The sequence below is a fragment of the Aythya ferina genome, assembly GCF_964211825.1.
Source record: "Aythya ferina genome assembly, chromosome: 1".
NCBI lineage: Eukaryota > Metazoa > Chordata > Aves > Anseriformes > Anatidae > Aythya > Aythya ferina.
In genome coordinates this window covers 175,190,301-175,212,831 of record NC_140296.1, presented here as the reverse complement: position 1 = coordinate 175,212,831, position 22,531 = coordinate 175,190,301, and the positions used below count along the sequence as shown (strand labels likewise).

Here is a 22,531-nt window from a genome sequence, read left to right as displayed (position 1 = left end):
TTGCTAAATCTGGTGAATACTCTGACTCACGCGGTGGGGGCGGGGGAACAGCCGGCACCACTGTCAAGCCTTTGGTTATTCCAGTTCTTCTCCCTTCCAGTCCTTTCTCTAATTAAGTCCTGAACTTGCCTTTCTCATATTTTTGCCCATGCTTGGCTGTCAGCCTGATGAGTCTGTAATTAAGTAGGTCATCCTATTTACCGTTTAAATATTGTTACATTAGCTTTCTTCTATTTCTTTGAAAACTCCTTAGCATTTCAGAAGTTGTTAGGAATCAATTTTAATGATTAACATTGCTGCCTATCACTACTTTCATTTATTTTTCTAATAACCCTTTGACTGTAATAACTCTGTCATTAAGAAAAAAAGGTTTAATTTAAATTGCTGCTCTTTTATATCCTTTTATATTATTGATTTAGTAGAAAGTATTTCAATGTTATATAATATGGAAACACAGCTTATGATTACCAAATATGCAATAGAAATATTTATTGAATAATTCTATTTTTCTACAATCTTTTAGGCAATTCTTTTTCTTTTTCTGTTCTTTTTTTTTTTTATATCTAGTAATAAAGCACTAATAGTATTTGAAGTGTCACTGTCTCTAACTTAACATTCTTTCAACGGGATGTATATTTTTGTCTTTTATTCTGAGTTCTTAAACCATTTAACTCCTTAGTTGTAAATTAACTGTTGTTTTGTATTTTAATTTCTATTTTAATCTCATCTCCTCTCCTCCCCTCCCCTCCAGTAAGCAGAAGCTGGGGATGCAGATAATGCACAGTGGTATAGCTGAGACTGGTTGCCATAACCACATCTGTGAAATTTCAAAGGGCGAAATCTTTTATTCCAAGCATGTTTTTCTGCAGGTGCACTGGGTCTGGCTGGGATGGAGTTAACTCTCCATCCCAGTGGAGTGTTTTGGTTTTGTGACTAAAACAGTGTTGATAACACACTGGTGTTTTGGCTGCTGCTGAACAGTGTTCACAGGGTGTCAAGGCTATGTCTCTTTCCCACTCTGCCCCCACTCCTACCCCAGCAAGGAGTTTTGGGGTGGGCAAGATGATGGGAGGGGACACAGGCAGGACAGCTGACCCAAACGGACCAAAGGGATGCCCCATACCCTATAACATCATGCTCAGCAATAAAGCCTCCTCTGGGAGGACAGGGGTTCTCTTCTAAGGGGGCTGTTGTGGAGGGGCTGCCTGGGCATCAGGCTACTTGTGGGATGTGGTGAGTGACTGCTTTTGCATCTCCATTTATTTTCCCCTTTGCTTACCAAATTTATCTTGATCCATGAATTTTCTTGCTTTTGCTCTTCCTATTCTCTCCTCTATCCCTTGAGGGAGGAGGTGGGGTGAGCGAGCCAGCAGCTGTGTGGGTGTTGAGCTGCTGGCAGGGGCCAACCCACAACAGCAGGATGGAAGAAAAATACATTAGGAGCACAGTCCCTGACTAATGGGGTTTTGAGATTTGAGGGAATGAAGCACTTTTTCCAAGCAGCAAGTGCGGGAGGAGGCATTTGTGCAGCCACAGATGAAAGGAGTGGGAAGACAGGCTGAGAGAGCTTGGGCTGATTAACCTTGAGAAGGGGAGGCTAAATTGGGGGGCCGGGACACCTTAGTGAAGGGTCTAAAAACCTGGTAGGAGGAGTAAAAAGATGAAGCCAGACTCCTCTCAGTGCTCTGCAAAGGCAGTGGACTCAAACAGAAACATGGGATGTTTCATTTAACGTATGAAAACAACTTTTTCCCATGAGGGTGGTCAAACACCGGGGCAATTTGCCCAGAGAGGTGGTGGAGGCTCCAACCTGGTTAATGCTCAAAACCCCACAGGACACAACCCATGAAAACTTAGTTTGACCCTGCTCTGAACAGAGGGCTGGACTAGTGGATGGATCTCTGGACGTACCTTCCAACCTCAGCTCTGCTGTGATCCTATGAAATTTTGTGGGTGGTCAGCGACCCCAGCTTTGCTGGTCTGGTAACTAAGCACATTTTCTTTATAGATGACATGGGATACCAGAGAGCTTTCTCAGAAGAAACTGTAATATTTTTTCCATCTGCTGAGTTACCCTATAATCCTGGATACACAAGGAGAAACTATAGACTGTTTTATAACAAATTTCATATTTTTATTTTTATTTTTTTTCTCTATCAGAATGATTACACCAATCTTTTTAGTTTGGTTGTGCAGCCTTTTCACTGACAAAGCTATCACTTTTGTTTTTGTGTAAAAAAAAAGCAAAGAAACCTGTCTGTTATTACAGTGACGTTATTTTGGAACGTAGAGCAGCTCAGTGCCCGTTCCTGTGCCAGACGGGGCTGTCTGAGGCAGCAGTCTGGGGAAAGAACTTTGCAGTTGCAGGCTTATGTGCAGAAGGCTGATTCCTCTTATTGGAGGGTAAAAATGACTTTACAAAAATTGAGACTGCAGTAAAATATTTGTATGGTTGTTCAATGGTCGCAGCTCTCTGCTGGAAACGGTGTAAATAGATAGCCTTTGAACAGGGGCTGTTTTATAGTAGGAGAGCTCGTAACGTAGTGTCATTCACAAATATAGAAACCAGCATTTCAGGATGCCTCGTTGTCCTCATTCAACCTGCTTTTTAGGTTCAGCTACCTGCTTTTACTTCTGGCCTCCCGGTTACTGACACTTTCTTGGACAGAGCTGGTTTACATTCTTCATCTGTTGACAGTTCCTGGCTGTTAGTCACCGGGCCTGATTAGTCTTGTCTTCTTAGATCATGTTAATTGCTGCTATTTCTGTGACGAGGTGGCCGAGTGGTTAAGGCGATGGACTGCTAATCCATTGTGCTCTGCACGCGTGGGTTCGAATCCCACCCTCGTCGAGAAATGACTTTAGTGTTCAAGGCCAGGCTGGAGGGGGCCTTGGCCAGCCTGATGTAATAGGTGGCATCTCTGCCTATGGCAGGGGGTTGGAGTTAGGTGATCCTTAAGGTCCCTTCCAACCTGAGCCATTCTGTGATTGAGAAACATCTTTCATCAGGTTAATTTTGATGGCATGATTAAGAAAAATGAAGTAGAAATGGTCCACCTCTTTTTTTTTTCTTTTATTTTTTTCCCTTTTTTTTTATATATATATATAAGTGAAATATTACACTTAAAAAAATAGAAATTAGCGTTCCCTAGGGAAGCAATTGCAACAAGAAGTTTGGGGGAGCTATACGGTGCACTTATGTTTTTGGTTACTTTAGTAGAAAAGGACATGGCTTTCATGGGATTGACTTTTATAATGGCTTCCAAAACTTGCTCACTGATTTACTATCTTCAAAAATATGGATGAATGCTCTATAGTTGTAGCGTGTTTAGCGTTACCATCTGAGCAGCATTTTTTTTTTTTTTTTTTTTTTTTTTTTTAGTGTGTAGGTGCATGAAGAGTGTGATCTCTTTTGCGGTGGGTGCTGCCTCCTTCTCTGTGGATTCCCATTTGTGGAACAGAAGGAGGCTGGTTTCTTCAAGCGTGGCAGCACACGCAGAGCTGCTGCATGAAGAGGCAGTGCTGTGTGCTGTATTTTGGTACTCTCTAGTTGCACATGATGATTTTTTTTTTTTTGCTTCTGAATATTTTAAATTTCTGTTTACTGTAAAGATAGCATGTTGCTGGTGGGGGTGGTGCTAAATATATTGTAAGTTCCATATTTCTACCTAAAACTGGGGGTGTCACAGGATATTCCACTGAGGCAGATCACAGAATCATAGGGTGGTTTGGGTTGGAAGGGGCCTTGAAGATCACCTAGTTCCAACCCCCTGACATGGGCAGGGATGCCACTCACTAGATCACGTTGCTTGGGGACACATCCAACCTGGTCTTGAACACCTCCAGATTTTCAAGATGATGTGATTGTGTCAGATACCTTCAATATGGTTATGTTTATTCAGAAAAATGTGAAGCTATAGAGCTGTAAGTATGGAAGGGGCTCACAAGACTTCAGCAGGTGCTTGTTCTGGCTGTGCTGGCCTTTCCCAACACAACCCACCTCAAGGCCCAGCCACATTCCTCAGTGGACCTCATCCACATTCCTCCGTACCTTGGCCTGAAGCAACCACATGTATATATATGTGTTAAGTTCAATGTTGTGCTGCTGTTACCTGCCGCAAGGGATTTACATGACTTCCCCCAACCTTAGGGCAATGCCGAGGCAGCACCCAGCAGCTTGGAGCTGGGTTTACCCCTCAGCAGACTGAGCAGGTACCACACCAAGCCCAGCGCCAAGAGCACCCTGTGCCATGCTGAGGGCATCCCGCAGCCCTTTCCCCGGGATGTCAGCAACGCCAGCCGGGGACCGAATCCCTCACAGACATCCACCAGCCCGAAGCCCCAGGCCAGCAGCTCCCCGGGGCCGCTCCGGGGCACGCGTTTGACCCCGGTGCGGTCTCCCCCAGCCTCATCCCTCCTCCCCGGAGCGGGCAGCCCCGGGCGGGGAGCCCCCGGCGGTCCCCGAGCACCGCCCCGCCGCCTCCTCTCCCCTCCTCCGGTCCTTCCCACCCCCGGGGCCGGCGTTTTGCGGCGGGGCCGCGGCGGTGGCGGCTGGGCCCCGGCGGGGCTCCCCGAGGCCGCATCCCCCTATCCCCATCCCCATCCCCTTGCCGCAGCGGCGCTGCCCACCGAGGCTGCGGCACGGCCGGCCCCGCCGCCCGGCAGAGGAGGGGCAGAGCCGCAGCCGTGCCTCCCTCCCTGCCTCCTTCCCTCCCTCCCTCCTTCCCTGCCTCCTTCCCTCCGAGCCTCCTCCTCCTCAGCCTTCCCCCGAGCCTCCCGCGGGCACCCAGCCGCGCCGAGCCGCAGCGCGGTGAGTATCGCATCATTGCCTCCCGGCCTGCCCGGGGGAGCGGGGAGAGCAGAGAGCCCTGCGGCAGCCCCGGCACCGAGCAGCGCAGCCGGAGCCCCCGAAACGGAGCCCCCGAAGCCGTTCCCTGAGCCCCGAAGCGCTCCCGAGGCAGCCGGGGGGCCGCCGGAGGTGCCAGGGCACCCCGCGGGCGGTGGCAGGGCACACGCCGCTATTTATCCCCAGCCCCTCGCAGGTTTGTCAAGGTAAAGCGTTTGGGGCCGCCCGCGGGTTCCCCGAGGTGGGCTCTCCCCCCCTTTACAGTGGGGTTTTGCTGAGGTGTGGGCCGGCGCCCCTGGCTTCGGGCAGAAAGTTTGCACGGGGCTGGCGCTTCCCTGCGCAGACTTCTTCAACTCTCTGCTGGGGTTTTGGCGTTTTCGAAGGTAATTCGCGCGTGACGTGACATTATTAATGTTGTGCCTTTACCGAATGCCCTGTCTGAACCTGCTGAGAGCTCTCCTTCCTTTGCTTTTAATGGACACAGGATTCCTCAAGGTTTAGAAAAAATAACTCTGATTATAGAGTTCAGGCGTTTGGAAGGGACTACCTACGGAGAGACGTCGTAATTCAAGCTGTTTGTGAGTTTGCAAAGTAATACTCAGTCCATAGTCCAAGAAGGGATGGGTAATGGATTGTTTTATTTAGGTCTTTTACTGGCATTCGGGTTTGATTTTTTTCTTTCCGCAGGGCAGATGACATTTGCAAAAATCTGTACTGTTCAGTTGAGTACACTGTATCCTTCAAGGATCGCGCTGTGATAAACAAGCAATATTATTAGATACTCTTTTTTTCTTTCTTTTCCTTCCTACACTCCGAGTCCCTTGAATAATTGTGGTGTTCCACAACACAAAGGCCTTATATCTTTATGAAAACAACATGGTTCAGCAGGATGAAACAACTGATTTGTTGTGAATAAAAGAAAAACCAAATGACAAGCAACGGAAACATTAACCATACTCCGTTGCGTTTTTCTATAGCTGTTCCACGTAAGTAGACAAGTTTCATTATATGGTTTTCATATTTGTACAAAACTGTGCTCAAGGCACTCTTATTTTCTGGTTTTGAAAATATGCTTAATTATCAGAGCACTCCCTGAAGTCAATGAAGAGATGTCTACAGACCTGCCTGAGCTGTAAGGATTAATTCTAGGAACTTTTCCATCATGTTATTCCTTCATATAAACACAAGTTTCCGATGTGGTTGAGGGACATGTTTCTAAGTGTCCTGGAGATGAGGCAGCAGAAGACTTCACTGCACTCATGGGCTTGTTCCATCTCCCTCCTATAAAGAGAAAGACACAATCTAGGTATAGCATCAAGGTTTTGAAATCTGTGTTGTATTTCTTGAAGAGTGGGTGGAGGGGTACTTGGAGTTTCCTGTAGCCTGTCGTGTCCTTTCATGCTGTATTTTCATTCTCTACAACAGAGCTGTGCCTTTGAAGAGGTGATATAGAAATGCTGAGACTAAAGATATTGTGCCTTACTATACATGTGCTTGTTTGTCTTTTTTCATTTTATTTATTTATTTATTACATTGGAATAGGTAGAAATTTCAGATTTTCTTCACCTGAATCTAACAGTACCTTCTGACGGAAACTTTCATTGCAATTCAATCTCAAGTACTAGAAATGACCGATAACAAGGTTACGGCGATTTGTTTGTTTTAATGTGCAGGTATCTCCTAAGCTGCCAAAATTCTGTGTAAATGTAACAATGCACATTTGTATCTCTACATACAGGCAAAGAACACCTCTGAACTATCTGAGGATGGATAAAGACTTCCGCTACTACTTCCAGCACCCGTGGTCTCGCTTAGTTGTGGCTTACTTAGTGATCTTCTTTAACTTCTTAATATTCGCTGAGGATCCGGTGTCTCACAGCCAGACAGAAGCCAATGTTATTGTTGTCGGTAACTGCTTCTCCTTTGTAACAAATAAGTACCCCGAAGGAGGAGGCTGGAGATGTCTGAAGGTGCTTCTGTGGTTGCTTGCCATTCTCACAGGACTGATTGCTGGGAAATTCCTCTTCCATCAGCGTCTGTTTGGTAAGTTACAAGATGCACCTGTGGACTTTCTGATAACGGCTTTATGACTTTGCCTTTAAACTTCCTACTTATATACTATTTTGTGAGCTTTGCTATTAATCACCTCAAATTTTTAAAACTGTATAGAACTCAACACATCAAAGCTTACATCATTGTGGAAATTAGTGCCATGTCTGCTTGTGTGAGCATAATTCACAACAAATTCAGTCAAAAAAGGCTAAAAGCAGTAAGAGCTGACATGTTTGAAAGAACTGAGAGGTCAGTGATTTCCAATATTAAAAATGTACTTTTTTTTTTCAAAGCAAATTTTAAATCTCATGTAATTTTCTCAGCAATCTGCAGAAAAAGTGTTGTTCCATTAGGCAGTGACACTAAATGTCTTGTCAAAAGTCACGTAAGTGGGAGGCAGGACTGTTGCTTGTATTAGTAGACAGGCAATAAACAAGTCCCACACGAAAACGGGAGCTCTGTAGAAGCAAGATATGCCTGTCTCAGTTCAAGAACAAGTCAATGAAAGGGAAAGGTAGAAAATGGAAAAAGTGTGACAGCAAGTGCTGAGTCAATGGAATGGAATGACCCTGGACTGAAATCTGAGACTGAGAACTTAGGTGTAGACTTATAGAGATATGACGAGAGATATCTATCATTGTCATAACTGAGTCATATAGAAGATGTTATATCTGAGGGCTCAAGGCTGTGTCAGGTTTTAGAGAGAAGTAACAGTCATAAAAAAGATTACTTCTTCCTTGCCACCTGCAAGGTTTTGAAACCTGTGATTCTAGGTATGGAATCTGGACCCGATGGACCAGTGCTACCCTTTTGTGCTGGTAGGACTGCAGGGTGGATGGATTGTTGCTGGAACACCTCAAAGCACAAGAGTGATTGGCCTTTTCCTTAGGCTGCCTCATTTAAGATAAAAAGAGAGCCAGTATTATTTCAATAAATTGAATGGAAAGCTGTTATGTTAAGGAACAAATAAGAAAAGCCACTCTAAGAGACTTCTCTTAAAACACTAATTCAGAAAAATAGCTGAGCATTTTGATGCCTGTTGAGTGGACATTTTAACATAAGGTAGTGGTAAATGGAAAATGTCCCCGTAGAGAGGATGTTTTACCTTAGTTCTTGGGTTCTGGAATGAGCAGTGTTGCAATTATGTTTTCAGTTCTGACTTTCACAACTGAGCAAAGACTGTTAATTTGGAGAAAGTTAGGAAAAAGTAATTAAACAAATGACAAAAGTGGGAAATACGCCCTATAATGAGAGGATTTAAGGGATAAAGGAAAGGTTAGAGGGTGACTTGCTCAAATTTGACTTGAAGGACAGAACCTTCAGTCCAGCAAATACACTGCAAGGTCCAATGCTTGTAAGTGGCAAATTGCCAAAGGTGCACTTTTTTTTTTTTTTTTTTTCTTTTTTTTTTCCCCTGAAAAAGCTAGATAATCAGTGGAACAAGTGATAGGGTGAAGCACCATCAAGTCCTCAGGACAAGTAAATTTTCTTTTTGGGATTATGTTCTGTTCTGGCTAGGTAGGTTATTATGATAATTCCTCCTGGATTTGTAAGTGTGTATCATAGAGAGGACATAGCTGAATGTGAATTTTAAAGGGCTTGAATCAGCATTGCTGCCAAAAGAAGGTCTGCCCTACGTTCAGTGTCTGCTGCTTGTTCGTGCTCTTGTGCAGCTGCTCAGTTAGGGAACTTAAGCGTGTTTGCAGTATCCACCTGTTATTTCAGTGAGGTTCATATCTGATCATACAGATATTTGTGGCAGCACAATGAAGGGATCAGTCTTGGGAGAAAACAAACAGGCAAGACATGTCCTATCTCTGCTCCAGTCCTGGCTTAGGGATATTTCCAGTTCTGGTCTGAGGGAGCAGAATGTAGATAACAATCTGATCCGAGGCTAGTTGCTGCAAGCTCAGTTTCCTGGCAGTTCAAGCCAACATGAATGTATCACAGTCCCACCCATCCGTGTGGTTTTGGTTCCTCCCGGATGAGATGTGCCTGAGCTCAGGCAGCCAATCCCATGGAAAACCAGTTGCTTCTGCTGTCGTGCTCCTTGGACCGATGCGATCCCTTAGGTGCCAGCGCTGGTGCGGTGGCCAAGGCCGGTGCAGCCAAGCTCGCCGGGGGCTGTGGCAGCCCTACCTCGTGTTATTGGCTCGAAGGCTGTGGGACTGTGCCCACGCAGCATGTTGGTGGCAATGTGCTGAGAGTGGGTGGCAGTCCGGGTGACTGGTGATCTGCCGTCCTGCTGGCTGGTGTAGCCACACAAGCTGTAAACTAGCCAGGGTGGAGGGCAATAGCAGTGATGCCATGATGATGAGGGCTTAAGAGGAGGCTTGCAGCCTGAGTGTACCTCTAGGTCTCCAGAAGATTTGTACAGCCCTTACTGAAATCTTTCCTGCTGGTTGTTTCTCAATACTTCAAAAGCTTTACTGCCAAGAAATATGTATTTTATTGAGCTCCTCATTGAGTATGCCCTCTGGATCTTGTAGCATCAAGCACTTCATGAATTCAGCCCATTATTGTTTTTAATTTCCCTATTTCAAAAGAGATATAGATAGTTATTTCAAAGTACCTCATTTTAAAAAGCTTTTTTTTTTTTTTTTTCATGTAGAATTGTTTGGAAGCATTTCAGTTTTTCAGTCCTTCTGGTCCTTCTGTATTTGCTTATATTTCTCTGTTATATTCTGTTTGTAGAGGAAATGTGACTGGTCATTCCTTGTAGCCTGTGCATAATTTCCTGCTGTCAGGAAACCAAATAGCACCAGTCAATCTCCCTGTGTCAGATCTTGGCTCACAGCGTATGCTGCAAATTGAAATTGAGAAGGATTAGTCTGCACATCTCACTTTAGATGAAGAGGAGTGAAAAGGATTTTCTTTCCCTATGCCCTTCCTGCTCTTTTGTCCCTTGTCTTCTGTATTTCTTGCTGCTGAGTGTGCATATGAACTGGAAAAATAGTGCCTCTAGACCTGCATTGTAATGTAGTTTACCATCTGTGATGGACACCATCCGATATCCATGACTGTTGTGAACTATAAACGTAATAGAAATAAGTTCAGGCAAGTTATGTTCCTAAAAATAGAAGGAGAGGGGTGCTAGAAACATAATTTAGGCTTCATCTCTCTGAGACTACAGAGAGATAAGAGAGTAGGTAAATGATATTGTTGAGAAGTACAAATCTTGACTAGAGGGCATGGTGAATGTTTCCAGTTGATAATACTCATTGCAGCCTCTGATCAGTAACCTCTTCAGGCACCTTCCTCAAGACACTGCTCGTGACTTACAACAAGGTGAGAAAAAAAGCTCTACAATTCTTGCTATTCAGGCAAGAAATAACTTACTTCATTTGATACACATCTCCGGTGATAAAGATTTCCGAGGAAAACAGTCTTTATCTAGTAGATTCCTTATATTTTTATGGCATATGGTAAGAACAAATGGAATTTTAGAAGTGCCTTTTGGCTGTTATCCACTACATTCTTTTGATTCATCACCAAGCATATCTTGCATTTGGTTAACTTTTGTGTTCTGCCGTGCTTTGTATTTTGCATTGGAAATTGAAAGGCCGTAGATGAAGATTGGAAGTTTGGGGAAATAAAGATTTATACCCCAGTGAATTTTTATTCTGTATGAGAGAGTTACTCAAGGAGGGGAAACGTGGTATCTTCTTTGCTCTCACTTTGAGATTTCTTGGTTTATTTTCTGCTTTATTAAAAACAGAAAGAGTTTATAAACTGACCCCATTAGATGACAGTGTGCATTCAGAAAATGCATTCAAATCTTACATACTGACTTAAAAGAAATTCATGAATAAGCTCTTGCAAATTTTTTTCTGTATCGCTCTGGGGCACTGTCTGGAAAATAAAACAATCTTTAGTGTGTAGAAAGTGTATGTTTTAATCGGCACCTTCTCAGCAAATGTACAATTGCAGCTCTGTACTCAAGCCTCAGGCCCAAATTATGCGTTCAGTGGGGATTTTTTGGCCCTAAGTTCAGGCTGTGCACTTTGCATCAAAGTATATAAATGTATTCTATCACATAAATTTAAAATTATTTTTGATTCATATAGATTTTTAGCATTAGAGATAAATGGGCAGTATACTTGGAAAAAAGTCTTATTTTTTTCAGTGCAACATCTTTGCTTTGATGTGTAATAAACCTTAGCTTATGCTGCATATTAAATGCATCAGTTTTTCAAAGCATACTTACTACATGATGTGCAAGTATCTACCTGCTCATTTCTCATTCTAAGTGATAATAAAGATCAAAACTGATTAAAAGCCTGCTATTACGGAGGCTGGATTTTATTCAGTTGCTAAAGAGTATGTCCAGATTTATGTTTGTAAGTTCATTTCTAGATGCTGTGGATGGAAAGTAAATACTTAATGTGCTGTAACAAATTCTGCAAAACAAGATAAACAAAACGAAAGCTGTATTTCTTAAAACAGGTGGACCATCGTACTACTGCAAGCAAATCAGAGCAGTTGAATAAATGTTGAATTCAGTGGGTTGCTCCATTACAAATGTTCACAGTATGCAGTTTGTCTAGAATTAAATAATAATCTGAGCTTTGTAGACAGAGGAGTGAATAAATAAAGCAGTCATTACTAGAATTGCATTGGGCTGCAGGCACACACTAACGCTGCAAATTTTTTAATGGACAGTAGTGCCATGCTGGGAGCAATTTCATGACAGGCAGTTTCAAACAAAACACCCACCGAGGACCTGTTGTCTGAAAACATTACTCTTTTTGTCAAACGTTTTATCTGAAAGGCTCTAAAAGATATTGCAAACCTATTATGAACAGACTCTTCACGTCTGCTTATATGCTGAGAGGTAGAAGTATGTAACAAGTGAAGCAGTGAGTGTATGCAGATGGCAAGAGGAAATTAGGCGGAATGGGATTTAGTCAGGATGATAATACCCTGCACATGAGAAACGTGAATCCGTTCAGCAGCTAACGGACATCAGATAAATTTGCACAATAGCACATATATGATTATTAAGTATCCTGAAATACCAGGGGTCATGTTGGGGTAAAATCTGGGCTGTGGTGTTGCTGCTAGTGTTGCTCTGGCATATCGCTTAGTGGGGCTTGTACCTGGCTAATGGACCCCAGGAAAAAAGAAGAGATGCGCTGGGATTTTGGCATGGTTGTTCTTCAGCTCGGTTGTTTCCCAGTCTGGTCGGATAGCAGTTATATGAACAGTTGTGCCACTGTCTGTAGGAGCAAACAATGGGTGTATGGCAATACTTGCCTCAAATGGTAACCTGATGGATAGAGCATATTCTTTTCTTTTGTCAGCTCTGTATCTTGCATTACAATAAGAGCTGTCACTTAATACCCAGCAGCTTTGTTCCTGCTCTTTCTTTTCCATTGATGACTTCAGCCTAATAGAATGCTACTGATGTAATACCTGGTTTAAAAAAAAATACCGTCTTCAGGAGCCTGTTCAATATGAATTTTAATAACAATGATGAAGTTTATGCTGTTGAAGACATTCAAAGTCTACTTGATTGCTTCGAAGTCAATTCACCTCTTTTGTATCCAGTAAGTGTTGAGGCAATACAATCAGATTATTTTGGTCCTACAAAATGTGTGCCAAAGGGCCAATCTAACAGTTAGCTAATAATAACACACAAATGGCTGTGAGCAAGCATTTTTGAGAGCCAGAATCCTCAACAACAACAGCAAAAAAGCCCAGCATAAAAAGCAAGAAACTCAGAGCCAGCCACTGAATGAGTGCAGGCTCATCAGATTCCAGCTCTGCAACGCTGCCAGTAATTAAGATGTCAGTTTAAAATAAATTTTACATCATTCACCAGGGAGACCACAAGTGACCTTTGAAATATAAATAAAAGGCATGCAAGTGACCTCCTAATTTCTTCTTTTACTCTTGTATTTTTAGAAGAGCTGTAACATCTTACTGCTTCCTCTCCTAGGGTTCAATGAGGATGCCGCTGTCTGCTCTTAGCATTAGTTATGGAATCTGTCTGACACCATGTTATCTATGGGTTGCAAACTACGGAGTTTAATTGGAGATATAGCAACAGTAGCTACTAAAAAGATTATTTTTGCAGTGAAGGCTTTGATTCTCCTTCAGGCACATGTTCCTTTCCCCAAGCAGCAGCCTGAGACTGCGGGAAGAGCTACATGTCAGATTATCCGTAATGGGAGGGCTCTAGAGAATATTTAGCATCCAGTGCCTGAAAACTAAAAATATTCTCATTGCTACTTAATATTGATGTGTCAACTCTGTGTTTTCATCTCTTTGATGTGACTTTCAGATTTTTCTTTCCATTCAAGACAGGGAGTGAGTTTGGAATGATGCCTGCCACTTGCAGGAATAATGTCTCAATTCCCTGATTTCTAGAAATAGAAGTGAGCTTATTCCTGGCAGAAGCAGCATGATGGGCATAGTGCAGGTGCAGCCTAGTGCAGGGGCATAATTCTGCTCTCCTTATTCCATACAGCAAAGAGATGGAGGGGGGGGTTAGTGTGGAACATCACCTTGCTGTGTGCCCGATGGAGAGCCCCGAGGAGAACATGATCTCAGTGGTCATGCTGTGCCTTTTTGAAGGTCCCCTTAGGCTGTCAGAGTGGCATGAAGGTCCTTCATGTACCAGACAGCATTTCTCTTTCTGTGATCCTGCTGGGACTCAAAATCAGCTAGCATGACTGACATATAAAGTTATATGTTTTATATTTTTTTGAAAATTTCCAGTAAAAACAATATTCCAGGCTTAAAAACAAAAACAACACTCGAATACATCCTCAGGATTTGAGAACTATTAAGCAAATTGTAAATGTGATTTATGCATTTTTTTAATATATTTTCATACATTTCTCTTCTGAGGAGGAGGGATTGGCATTTGTGTTATGTGAGACAGGTAGGGAAGTAACCCACACACATACCTTTTAGGAATGCTTTGACATTTAATCCACAAATAGCCTTCATTTATTACTGCCCAGGCATCAGCAGGTTGTGGTTCCTTGGTGCCATTATGAAGGCCTCATTAGAGCTGACTACGTGGTTATAGGGCAGCCCAATCTTTGCAGCACAACATAGGAGCAGATCACTGTGTAAGTATTTGAGAGCAGGACCCTTCTTTTGAAATTTTCATGTGAAAATGAAGGTGGTTTAACAATAGTTATGATAGTTATTACCATACATAACAGCAAAGTTATGTATAGTTAGATACTTTAATGATGACAACAGTCACAGAATAGAAGTTGAATAGAAGAACAGTGAAAGTTTTTCTGCTTCATATAAATTATAGACTCATAGAGTGATTTCAGTTGAAAGGGACCTTAAAGACAACCCAGTTCCAACCCCCTGCCATGGGCAGGGCCACCTCCCACCAGACCAGGTTGCCCAAGGCCCCATCCAGCCTGGCCTTGAGCACCTCCAGGGATGGGGCATCCACAGTTTTTCTGGGCCCAAAATATCCAAATAAATATCCCAAAATGTTTAAAAGGTAGAAAGTGGTGTCTTCTCTTAAGCTCAGCAAAGTGGAAACTGAAGATTTCTGAGATTATATATCCAAACAAAAGGCAGAACAGTCATTTATTAAGACATAAATTGAAAATTACAAGCCACAAACATCTTTTCAGCTTTTGCACATTTTCTTGCCTGTTCTACTTCTACTATAGTAAATTCTGCTTTTTCCTTTGTCTCATGTGTCTGTTAATTATTTACCTGGAATGATTAAAAATATATATGTATCTTTGCCATAACTTATTCTATGGCCAATTTGAATATGCAAAAGCAGATGATTTGGATGTGATTATCAGTTATTTCTTGTTATGAGTTATAACACTTCAGAACATTACAAATTTATGGGTTAAACCAGTCACACTGTCTGACAGTGGCCCACCATGGATGCCGAGGAAAGATGGTCCTGGTAACTCCCAGAATAGTTTCCCAGCCTCCAAGAGTTTGTTCAGGATTCAAAAAAGATGTGTCTATTTTTAGGTGCCTTTGACAGTAATTCTGAAGACAAATAATAAAGCTATAGTCAGCAGTAGTCTTTATTCCTGCCTACCTGTTGCTAAGAAGCAAGTTCTTCACAAATTTTCACATAAACCCCCAGATTTATCAAGTTCTTCTTCCTTCTACTTGCGGTAGAATATTGTGAAACTTGTTGGTTTTGGCCATTTGCCTGAAGGCCAGAAAAACTGAAGTTTTTAAAAACAAACTGCCAGTTGGAAAGAGACAGATTCTTCTGCCGAGGTCGTCTTGTCTTAAGTTACCTTGAATTCATCTTTAATCTGCAACCCTGGGATGTGATCTTTCAAAGAGGACAACTGCTTAAGGCTAGCTTATGCCCATGCTAAATAATGTTTTCTGTTTCTGGAACACTGATGCCATAGTACTGAGAAACACACTTTTCTTTAATACGAAAGCAAAGAAGAAACTAAATCCTTGGAAGATTCAGTCAAAGTCAGGCATGTTAAACGAATAGTGAAAGTGATATGTTATGGAAGAGGGGACATTAGAGGATCAGGTGGGATCAAGGAAAATGTTCCTAGAGAGTCACAGCAGCAATATTAAATTATAGTTTATGCAGGGGAAGGAGAGCAAGGCTTAAAATTTGATTAATCCTGGCTTTAATTATCAATAAAACACAAACATCCTAACTGTCTTGCTAATCAATCGTCGTAGATGCAAGTGACAGAAAACATGGATCTCAATTGGCACGTGGCGGTGTCATGTGTTGGAGTTTCGTGAGGTGTAGAAAGTGAAGAAGAAACCAGAAAGGAATATTTTATGTGGAATTTCTGTGGAGTTCCTGCCCCAGGGAATTCAGAGCTTAGCACAGCATTCAATTTTGTATCACTTTCATATAAAAATTGAAAATGTAAAGGCTTTTCAATAATTTTCTCCATGCCTTCCACTTCGATGGATGTTCTTTCTGATACATACCAGGGTAGATCACTTCAAAGTGGTTTGGGCTGTGCTTACACCCCAAGCACCTCCTCTCTATGGCAGCTGAAGGTGGAGCAGATTTATTTAGATTAGGGGTCACTTCTATATGACTTATCTAAATTCAAAGAGTGAATCAGAAGTATTTCTCTCCTGGGGATATCTACAGATTTTGTTTTCTGAGGCTGCAGATGGAGAAGGCAAAAACTTCTAGAGACTGATTGCTGTGCTACTCACACGTACCAAAACAAATGCAGGCATGAGTAGTCTTTTCAGAATCAATGGGATCACACTGCAACTGTGCTGTCTGCACAGGGTGGGCCCACAACTTACCGGAAAGAGTCTTACCTTCAGCACCCATGAACACTGGAGCTCTGAGATCCTTTCTGTGTCAGTGTTAAAATCTCATCTGATATTGTGTTCTGTGGGGATATTTCAAACATTCTTAGTTCTCCTGCTTCCAGTAATGCTGTACAAATTCCCCCTCATAGCTCAGCTTCTCCAGAGGAGACTTTCCCCCTGGAAAAGTTGTTCCATTTGCTGTGGAGCACAGGTTCTTCATTCACTCTGTATTGTAAGTAGTGCACTGGAAGTCAGATTGATGCCTTGAATTCCTTTAGCAGAACAAAACTCAGTCCAGAACTTCTCATGCTACCTACCCTAAGTTATATTTAATCTCTGTTTTTCATTTTTACAGTTACAAACCTTGTCCTTCCAGAGATACGCCATAAAGCCATCTTGCATGATTTGGCTCATTGAGGGAAGCAAGTTAAGTGTCTTCTAGTTATTTACTGGCTGTAATTTATAATGGAAAGGTGAAGTCCTTCAAAGATTGTTTCTTCCAAGAAGAATGTGTGTATTCCGCAGCACATCACTGTGAAATGGGTGTTTCTGGCAGTATGAACGGCACTATTTATTTTGGCTGAATAATTCATGTTCTATTTAATCCCTTTATAAACAGACCTCTTAAGGAGTCTCAGTGAATATTTTGTGACCATTGTACATGTCTCAAGACAAAATTTGTGGTTGTTTTTCCTCACAAGATGTATTGAACGTAGTCTAAAAAGATATTCCTAAAATAAATACTACTTCAAAATGAGTGAAGGCTTTTGATTCTATCAAAGAGGTTTAAATTCCTTATTCTGTAAGGGAAAGGATCTTCCTCTGAAAGGAAATGGAAACATTTAGCAGCAGGACTGAGAAGGTACTCTGTAACCTCAAGAAAACAAGTGCCATTTACCATTTCTGTCTATTTCTTATTAAGACACTGGCATTGCAAGATGGAGAGCTCTTTTTTAGCTATTCGAAGGCAAAGATGCTGTGCAGTATCGTGCTGCATATAAAGCATACTGGATCTGAAAGCTGTATCATTTACATGTTTTATTATTTCTTTTACATTTAAACTCTCAGATCTCAAACTATATAAATTAATTTCCATGTGAAAATAGGACGGATGCACCTTTAGGGGTGGAGTAATTTTCTGTAATAGTATCACATTTCCCAGGGAATAGGGTTGTGTTCCCTGGGAATGTTTGCCATATTAACATATAGAGGTGGAGGGAACAGGCTTTCTTCCTGAACAGCTTACCAGCACGTTTCTCCTCTAATTATTTCAGTTTTGATCACTCAGACCTGTCTGGTGAACCAAACCCTATTTGTGTAGCTTCTAAGCTTAGTTTGCCTCTTGCAACAGCCTCTGCAAAGTGCTCCAGTTGAGGAGCACCGTGTTTGCTTCCCTTGTGATACCGAAGCTTATGAAAGCCCAAGTACATGTGTCCTCACCGGCAGCAACCTTCTCCCTGGGGCAGACGTTAAAGATGGCTTAAAGATTCACTCCTTGAATTCTATGGACACTTTTTTCCTTTGCCATCTTTCAGTGAAAACGGGCTTTCTAGTGGATATTGTCCAAGGTAAAAAAGCTGATGAAATACAGGCTCTCAAAGTACACCAAAATATTTGAATTCCATAATGGTCACTTGAAGACTTTTTCCAAATTTCACACCTGAAAGAGCCAGAATCTTGCCTTAGCCAGTCGGTCCTTCCTTATTTCCCTTTTCTTTCCCTTTTCTCAACAAAGTCTTACCCAACAGCACATAACAGAAAATTTAACTCTTCAAATAGAATGAAGGCTGAAGCTTTTTATTAGAAGAACGGCAATTATTTCAGTTCTTTATTGTATTTGTGAGGAGCTTGCAGAGACAGTCTGTATGCACTTGGGGTAGTCAGAATGCCTTTCTGGTTATCAGATCCCTAGCAAACTTAATCTTAACTCAGCTGAGGCTCACAGAGTGCTGCCTATGAAACATGACTTATTTCCAGGTACAGTATGGTGTCTTGAAGCTGTTGATGTGGAAGTGGTGCAGATTATATGCTTCTGTTTGTATGGTTGCCCTCTTTTAAAATGTTGGACCCTCTTGCCTTCAGCCACGTATCTCTCCAGGAACGAATGCGTTCTGTTCTAAGGTACTCCAGGAATGAGTTTTTCCTAACCTCAGAGAAACTGCGGCTCTTCGCGAGGTGCCAGATACACCACAATTTCCCCACCTCACCTTCCAGCAAAACTCCCTGGAGTCCTGCTCAGCCGGGATACTCAAGGGGGAAGCAAATGGGCGACAGCATATCTGCTGTTCCCATGCTGCGTTAATGGCTATGACACACGAGGTCCTGCTGTTGCAGAACAGGGGCGGTTGTTGCAATTACAGCCTGTGTAAACACCTGGCCAGAACCGCAGCTATCAGAGGAAAATTGGCTGTGAGAAGCGATTCAGACAGAAGTAATTATCTTTCAACAGAGGAGCACCTTCTAGTGGTATTGGGTGAATATGACAGTCAGGTAAACAGTTTCTTGAAATTAGGAAACTTAAATATGGTAGAAGAATAATGAGTGTTTCTGTATAATATATTAACGATTAAATTGGAAATCTATTTTAAAACAAACCTGAATAGGGAAAGCATATATTTGGAAAAAAACATCACATTTTTCAATAACCACTCCTCTCTGGCCCAAACTGCTGGCGTACCAGCTTTCTATGCGCATGCCATAAAATTGTATTTCCATGTGCTCTGCTGTGGAACCTACCCACTCTTTAGCTTTCTTTTGGTAATGAAAATTTGGGTTCATTAGCTCTGATTGAGCTCCAGATGAAATTTGCTACAAAGTTGTTATTTTGTTCAGAATTTCACTGATTGGTAACAGTTTCTCCATTCAATTTATTTCCAGGAAAGATATGTTTACTCAATAAATTTGTCAATACACTATTTGCCATGGTTGCTTAGTTTTGCAAATAACATAGTATCAAATTATTTAAAATTCAATTTTTCCAAAGATGCTGCTAGTTGAAATGTATCTGGTGGTTTCGCTGATATTGCAGATTTCTACTCTTTCCGTTTCTATGCTGTTAATATTCCTTTTTGGACAGTATCACAGAGTGTTCCCACATAATACACACAAATGACGTGCTATATCTAGATCGGCAAACTGGAATTAATGAGCAATGCTTACAGTGATGTAATTGCAGAAGTTTTTTTAGGTGCATTAATGGAAGCTATCTGCATGGAGCACTTAGTCTCTGATATTTATTGGATTGCTTTGTCAAAAACAGGAAGTCCAATTTGCAGGTAGTTAAAAGAAGGTATAATTACAGTTCCTCTTTTTACTTCTCCAAACATAATCCTGTTTTATTAAAGTAGAGAACTTGACGTTTTTCTGAAAAAAATAAATAAATCAATATCTGGAAACTTCATCCCACAGTTGAAATAGGTCTTACAAATGCTTTAACCAGTGAAAACATACCCAATTCACTGGTTTTGTGCTTGCAGCACACACTAATATTGAGCTAGGACTTGACTAACTGGCGAAGTCCCTTTTGGTGTTCAGATGTGTCTCTCTGGACACGTATGCAGATGCTAGTTGAGAAATATATAGCTTATGAAATAATAGTTTTCTCTGAATCTGAAAATGCTCAAATCTAAGTGAATTCCTCAGTCTTTCATAGTAAGCTAGACAGCCTTCTTGATTGTCACTGGAATATACAACCTCTCAGTCCTACAACATCAATTCTCTGCTTGCCTTGTGCATCTGAAATGCAAACACACTGTGTAACCTCTGGGGTGCCTGCTTGTGAACTGTGAGATTTATTCCCAGTGTCCAAAACAGACAGCATAATTGCAAATATTTATTGAAGACGAGAAACAAAGCAAAACACATGCTTAATCTGAACATATAGAGATTATATCAGAAAGCTGTCTCTGATCACGGTTTCTTTTTTTTTTCTTCTGCGTACTTTATGCCTCAGAGAGAAAGAACTTTGAGCAGGGAGCTCATCTTTCATGAGTCTGCTGTGGGGGTCTGGCCAAAAAATAATGTACTTTGTTCTCTCCTTGTTGTTGGCCAGGAGAGAGTCTAGCTTCTTTTCTTGTTGTTGTTGTTTTCTTTTTAATTAAAATGAGCATTGTTTCTCAACCTTCAAGACACAATTTCTTTTTATTAGAACATGTGCCATCTCCTGTGTCTGACTGAACTTTTTGACTCAAGAAAATGTAAATCTTTTTTCTCTCTTGATCTCTGCCAGTCCTTGACAGCTCAGCATGCATGTTCATTCTGGACCTTACATTCCTGCCAGTGAGTCCCAGAGACAGCATGGCTTGCCTTAGTCCTGTAGAAAACTAGTGGCAAAGCTCATTGTCAAACCTCTCTTCAGTTTCAGTTCAGAGTTAGTTGTGTGGTGGTTGCCTTCTGTCAACCTCAACTTGGTGTGTTTGAAAGAAAGGGATGTTCCTTATTCAAATCAGGCTAAATATTTATTGTGCATACTTACTATTATGTAAACATATTAAGCTATTTACATATAAACATATTAAATTGCATGTAACAGCACAGTCAGGTTTGTAATTTGCTTTGACACAATACTGCAATTTGGACAATTTACCACAATGACTCTTTGTAAACCTATGGCTGCTCCTTGATGGGCAAGGACAAAATCTGCTTTGTTTTCTGACTAAAATGCTTTACAAATGTTTCTTTTTGAAAGGACTGCATGGTAGATAGGTTGTAAGCAAATCTATTTTTTGTTGTTTTTGTTAAAAATAAGCTTGTGAATCACTTTCAGTGCAGTGTCAGGAGAAAAGAACAAACAGTTTTTTAAAAAATGAACTATTTATTTTGACAAGTCATTGCAGACTGTCACTAAAGTGGTATTGAGAAACAGAGATTACAGTCCTGCCCTTCAGAGTTCAGCATCAGCATTATATGGGATATAAATACTGTAATGCTTCTATTACTTATAGTGAAATTTGAGTTCCAGTAAATTCAGAGAAGAGAACTGTAGTTTCTAGTAGGTACTACAAAAAGGTGATGAAATGTATTGGAACTCTATAATGAGAAAAAGGAGGAAGATCATGGAATTACTTTTATGTAATTTAAAGTTAAAAAAGCAGCTGCTTAAAAATGCTAAAAAAAAGAATAAGGAGTGTAATAACATAATTCATCCTTATATACCCTCTAACCAACTTTTTGTTATGCATTACAAATATGCAGTATTTAGGACATCTAAATAGAGATTTTTTTTCATGATCATTTTATAACTTGGGATACAGTCAAGTAAAGTTAAAAAATCTACACCTCACAAATAAACATGTTAGCATTTTGTTTTGCCATGGCAGGATTTTCAGCTGCTCTCCTACTGAAAATTGTTCTAAAACATGATAGGAAATCAATATCTATTTTTTTAGTTTTTCTTTTAACTGTATCAGCACAATTGTTTAAGGCTGATGTAATGATGACAGGAAGAGTTAAGTCTCTAATTAAAATTACATTTAAAATCTGTGTAATGGAAATTGACAGATGCAGAAAAATGCAGAATTAAGCCTGCCTGCACACTCATCTAGTCCAACCCCCCTGCCAAGCAGGATCACCCAGAGCACATTGCGCAGGATGGCATCCAGGTGGGATATTTCCAGAGAAGGAGATATGGCATGGGATGGCATCCCATGGGATGGCATCCAGGTGGGATATCTCCAGAGGAGGAGATATGGTATGGGATGGCATCCCATGGGATGGCATCCAGGTGGGATATCTCCAGAGGAGGAGACTCCACAACCTCTCTGGGCAACCTGTTCCAGTGCTCTGTCACCCTCACAGTACAGAAGTGTCCCCCCATATTCAGATGGAACTTCCTGGGCTTCAGTTTGTGCCTGTTGCCTCTTGTCCTGTCGCTGGGCACAACTGAAAAGAGACTGGCTCTGTCCTCTTGACACCCTCCCCTCAGATATTTACACACATTGATGAGGTCTCCCCACAGTTTTTCTCTTTTTCAGGCTAAGCAGGCCCAGTTCTCTCAGCCTGTCCTCGTATGACAGGTGCTCCAGTCCTCTCATCATCTTTGTAGCCCTCCTCTGGACTCGGTCCAGTAGCCCCATGTCCCTCTTGTACTGGGGAGCCCAGAACTGGACACAATGCTCCAGGTGTGGCCTCACCAGGGCTGAGCAGAGGGGGAGGATCACCTCCCTTGACCTGCTGGCAACATTCCTCTGAATGCAGTCCAGGGTACTGTTGGCCTTCTTGGCCACAAGGGCACACTGCTGGCTCATGGTCAGCCTGCTGTCTACCAGGACTCCCAGGTCCCTATGCAGAGCTGCTGTCCAGCAGGTCAGCCCCCAGCCTGTACTGGTGCTTGGGGTTATTCCTCCCTAGGTACAGGACCCTGCACTT

At 41.8% G+C, this 22,531-nt stretch overlaps 1 protein-coding gene across 8 annotated transcripts in view; it reads left to right on the top strand.

The window, feature by feature from the left end:
* Positions 1–1,089: 1,089 nt before the first annotated feature.
* Positions 1,090–22,531, top strand: part of TMEM117 (transmembrane protein 117) — a 217,003-nt gene continuing 195,561 nt past the window's right edge. The window contains exons 1-3 of one of the 8 annotated variants that reach the window (XR_014688796.1): positions 5,652–5,832; positions 5,931–6,152; positions 6,585–6,889. Coding sequence is in view for 6 of the 8 variants with exons in the window: in XM_084507020.1 (XP_084363146.1) it covers positions 6,106–6,152; positions 6,585–6,889 (352 nt within the window). In the remaining 2 variants the exon portion in view is untranslated. The other 7 variants (XM_084507020.1, XM_084507022.1, XR_014688795.1 and 4 more) reach the window with 7 other exon arrangements.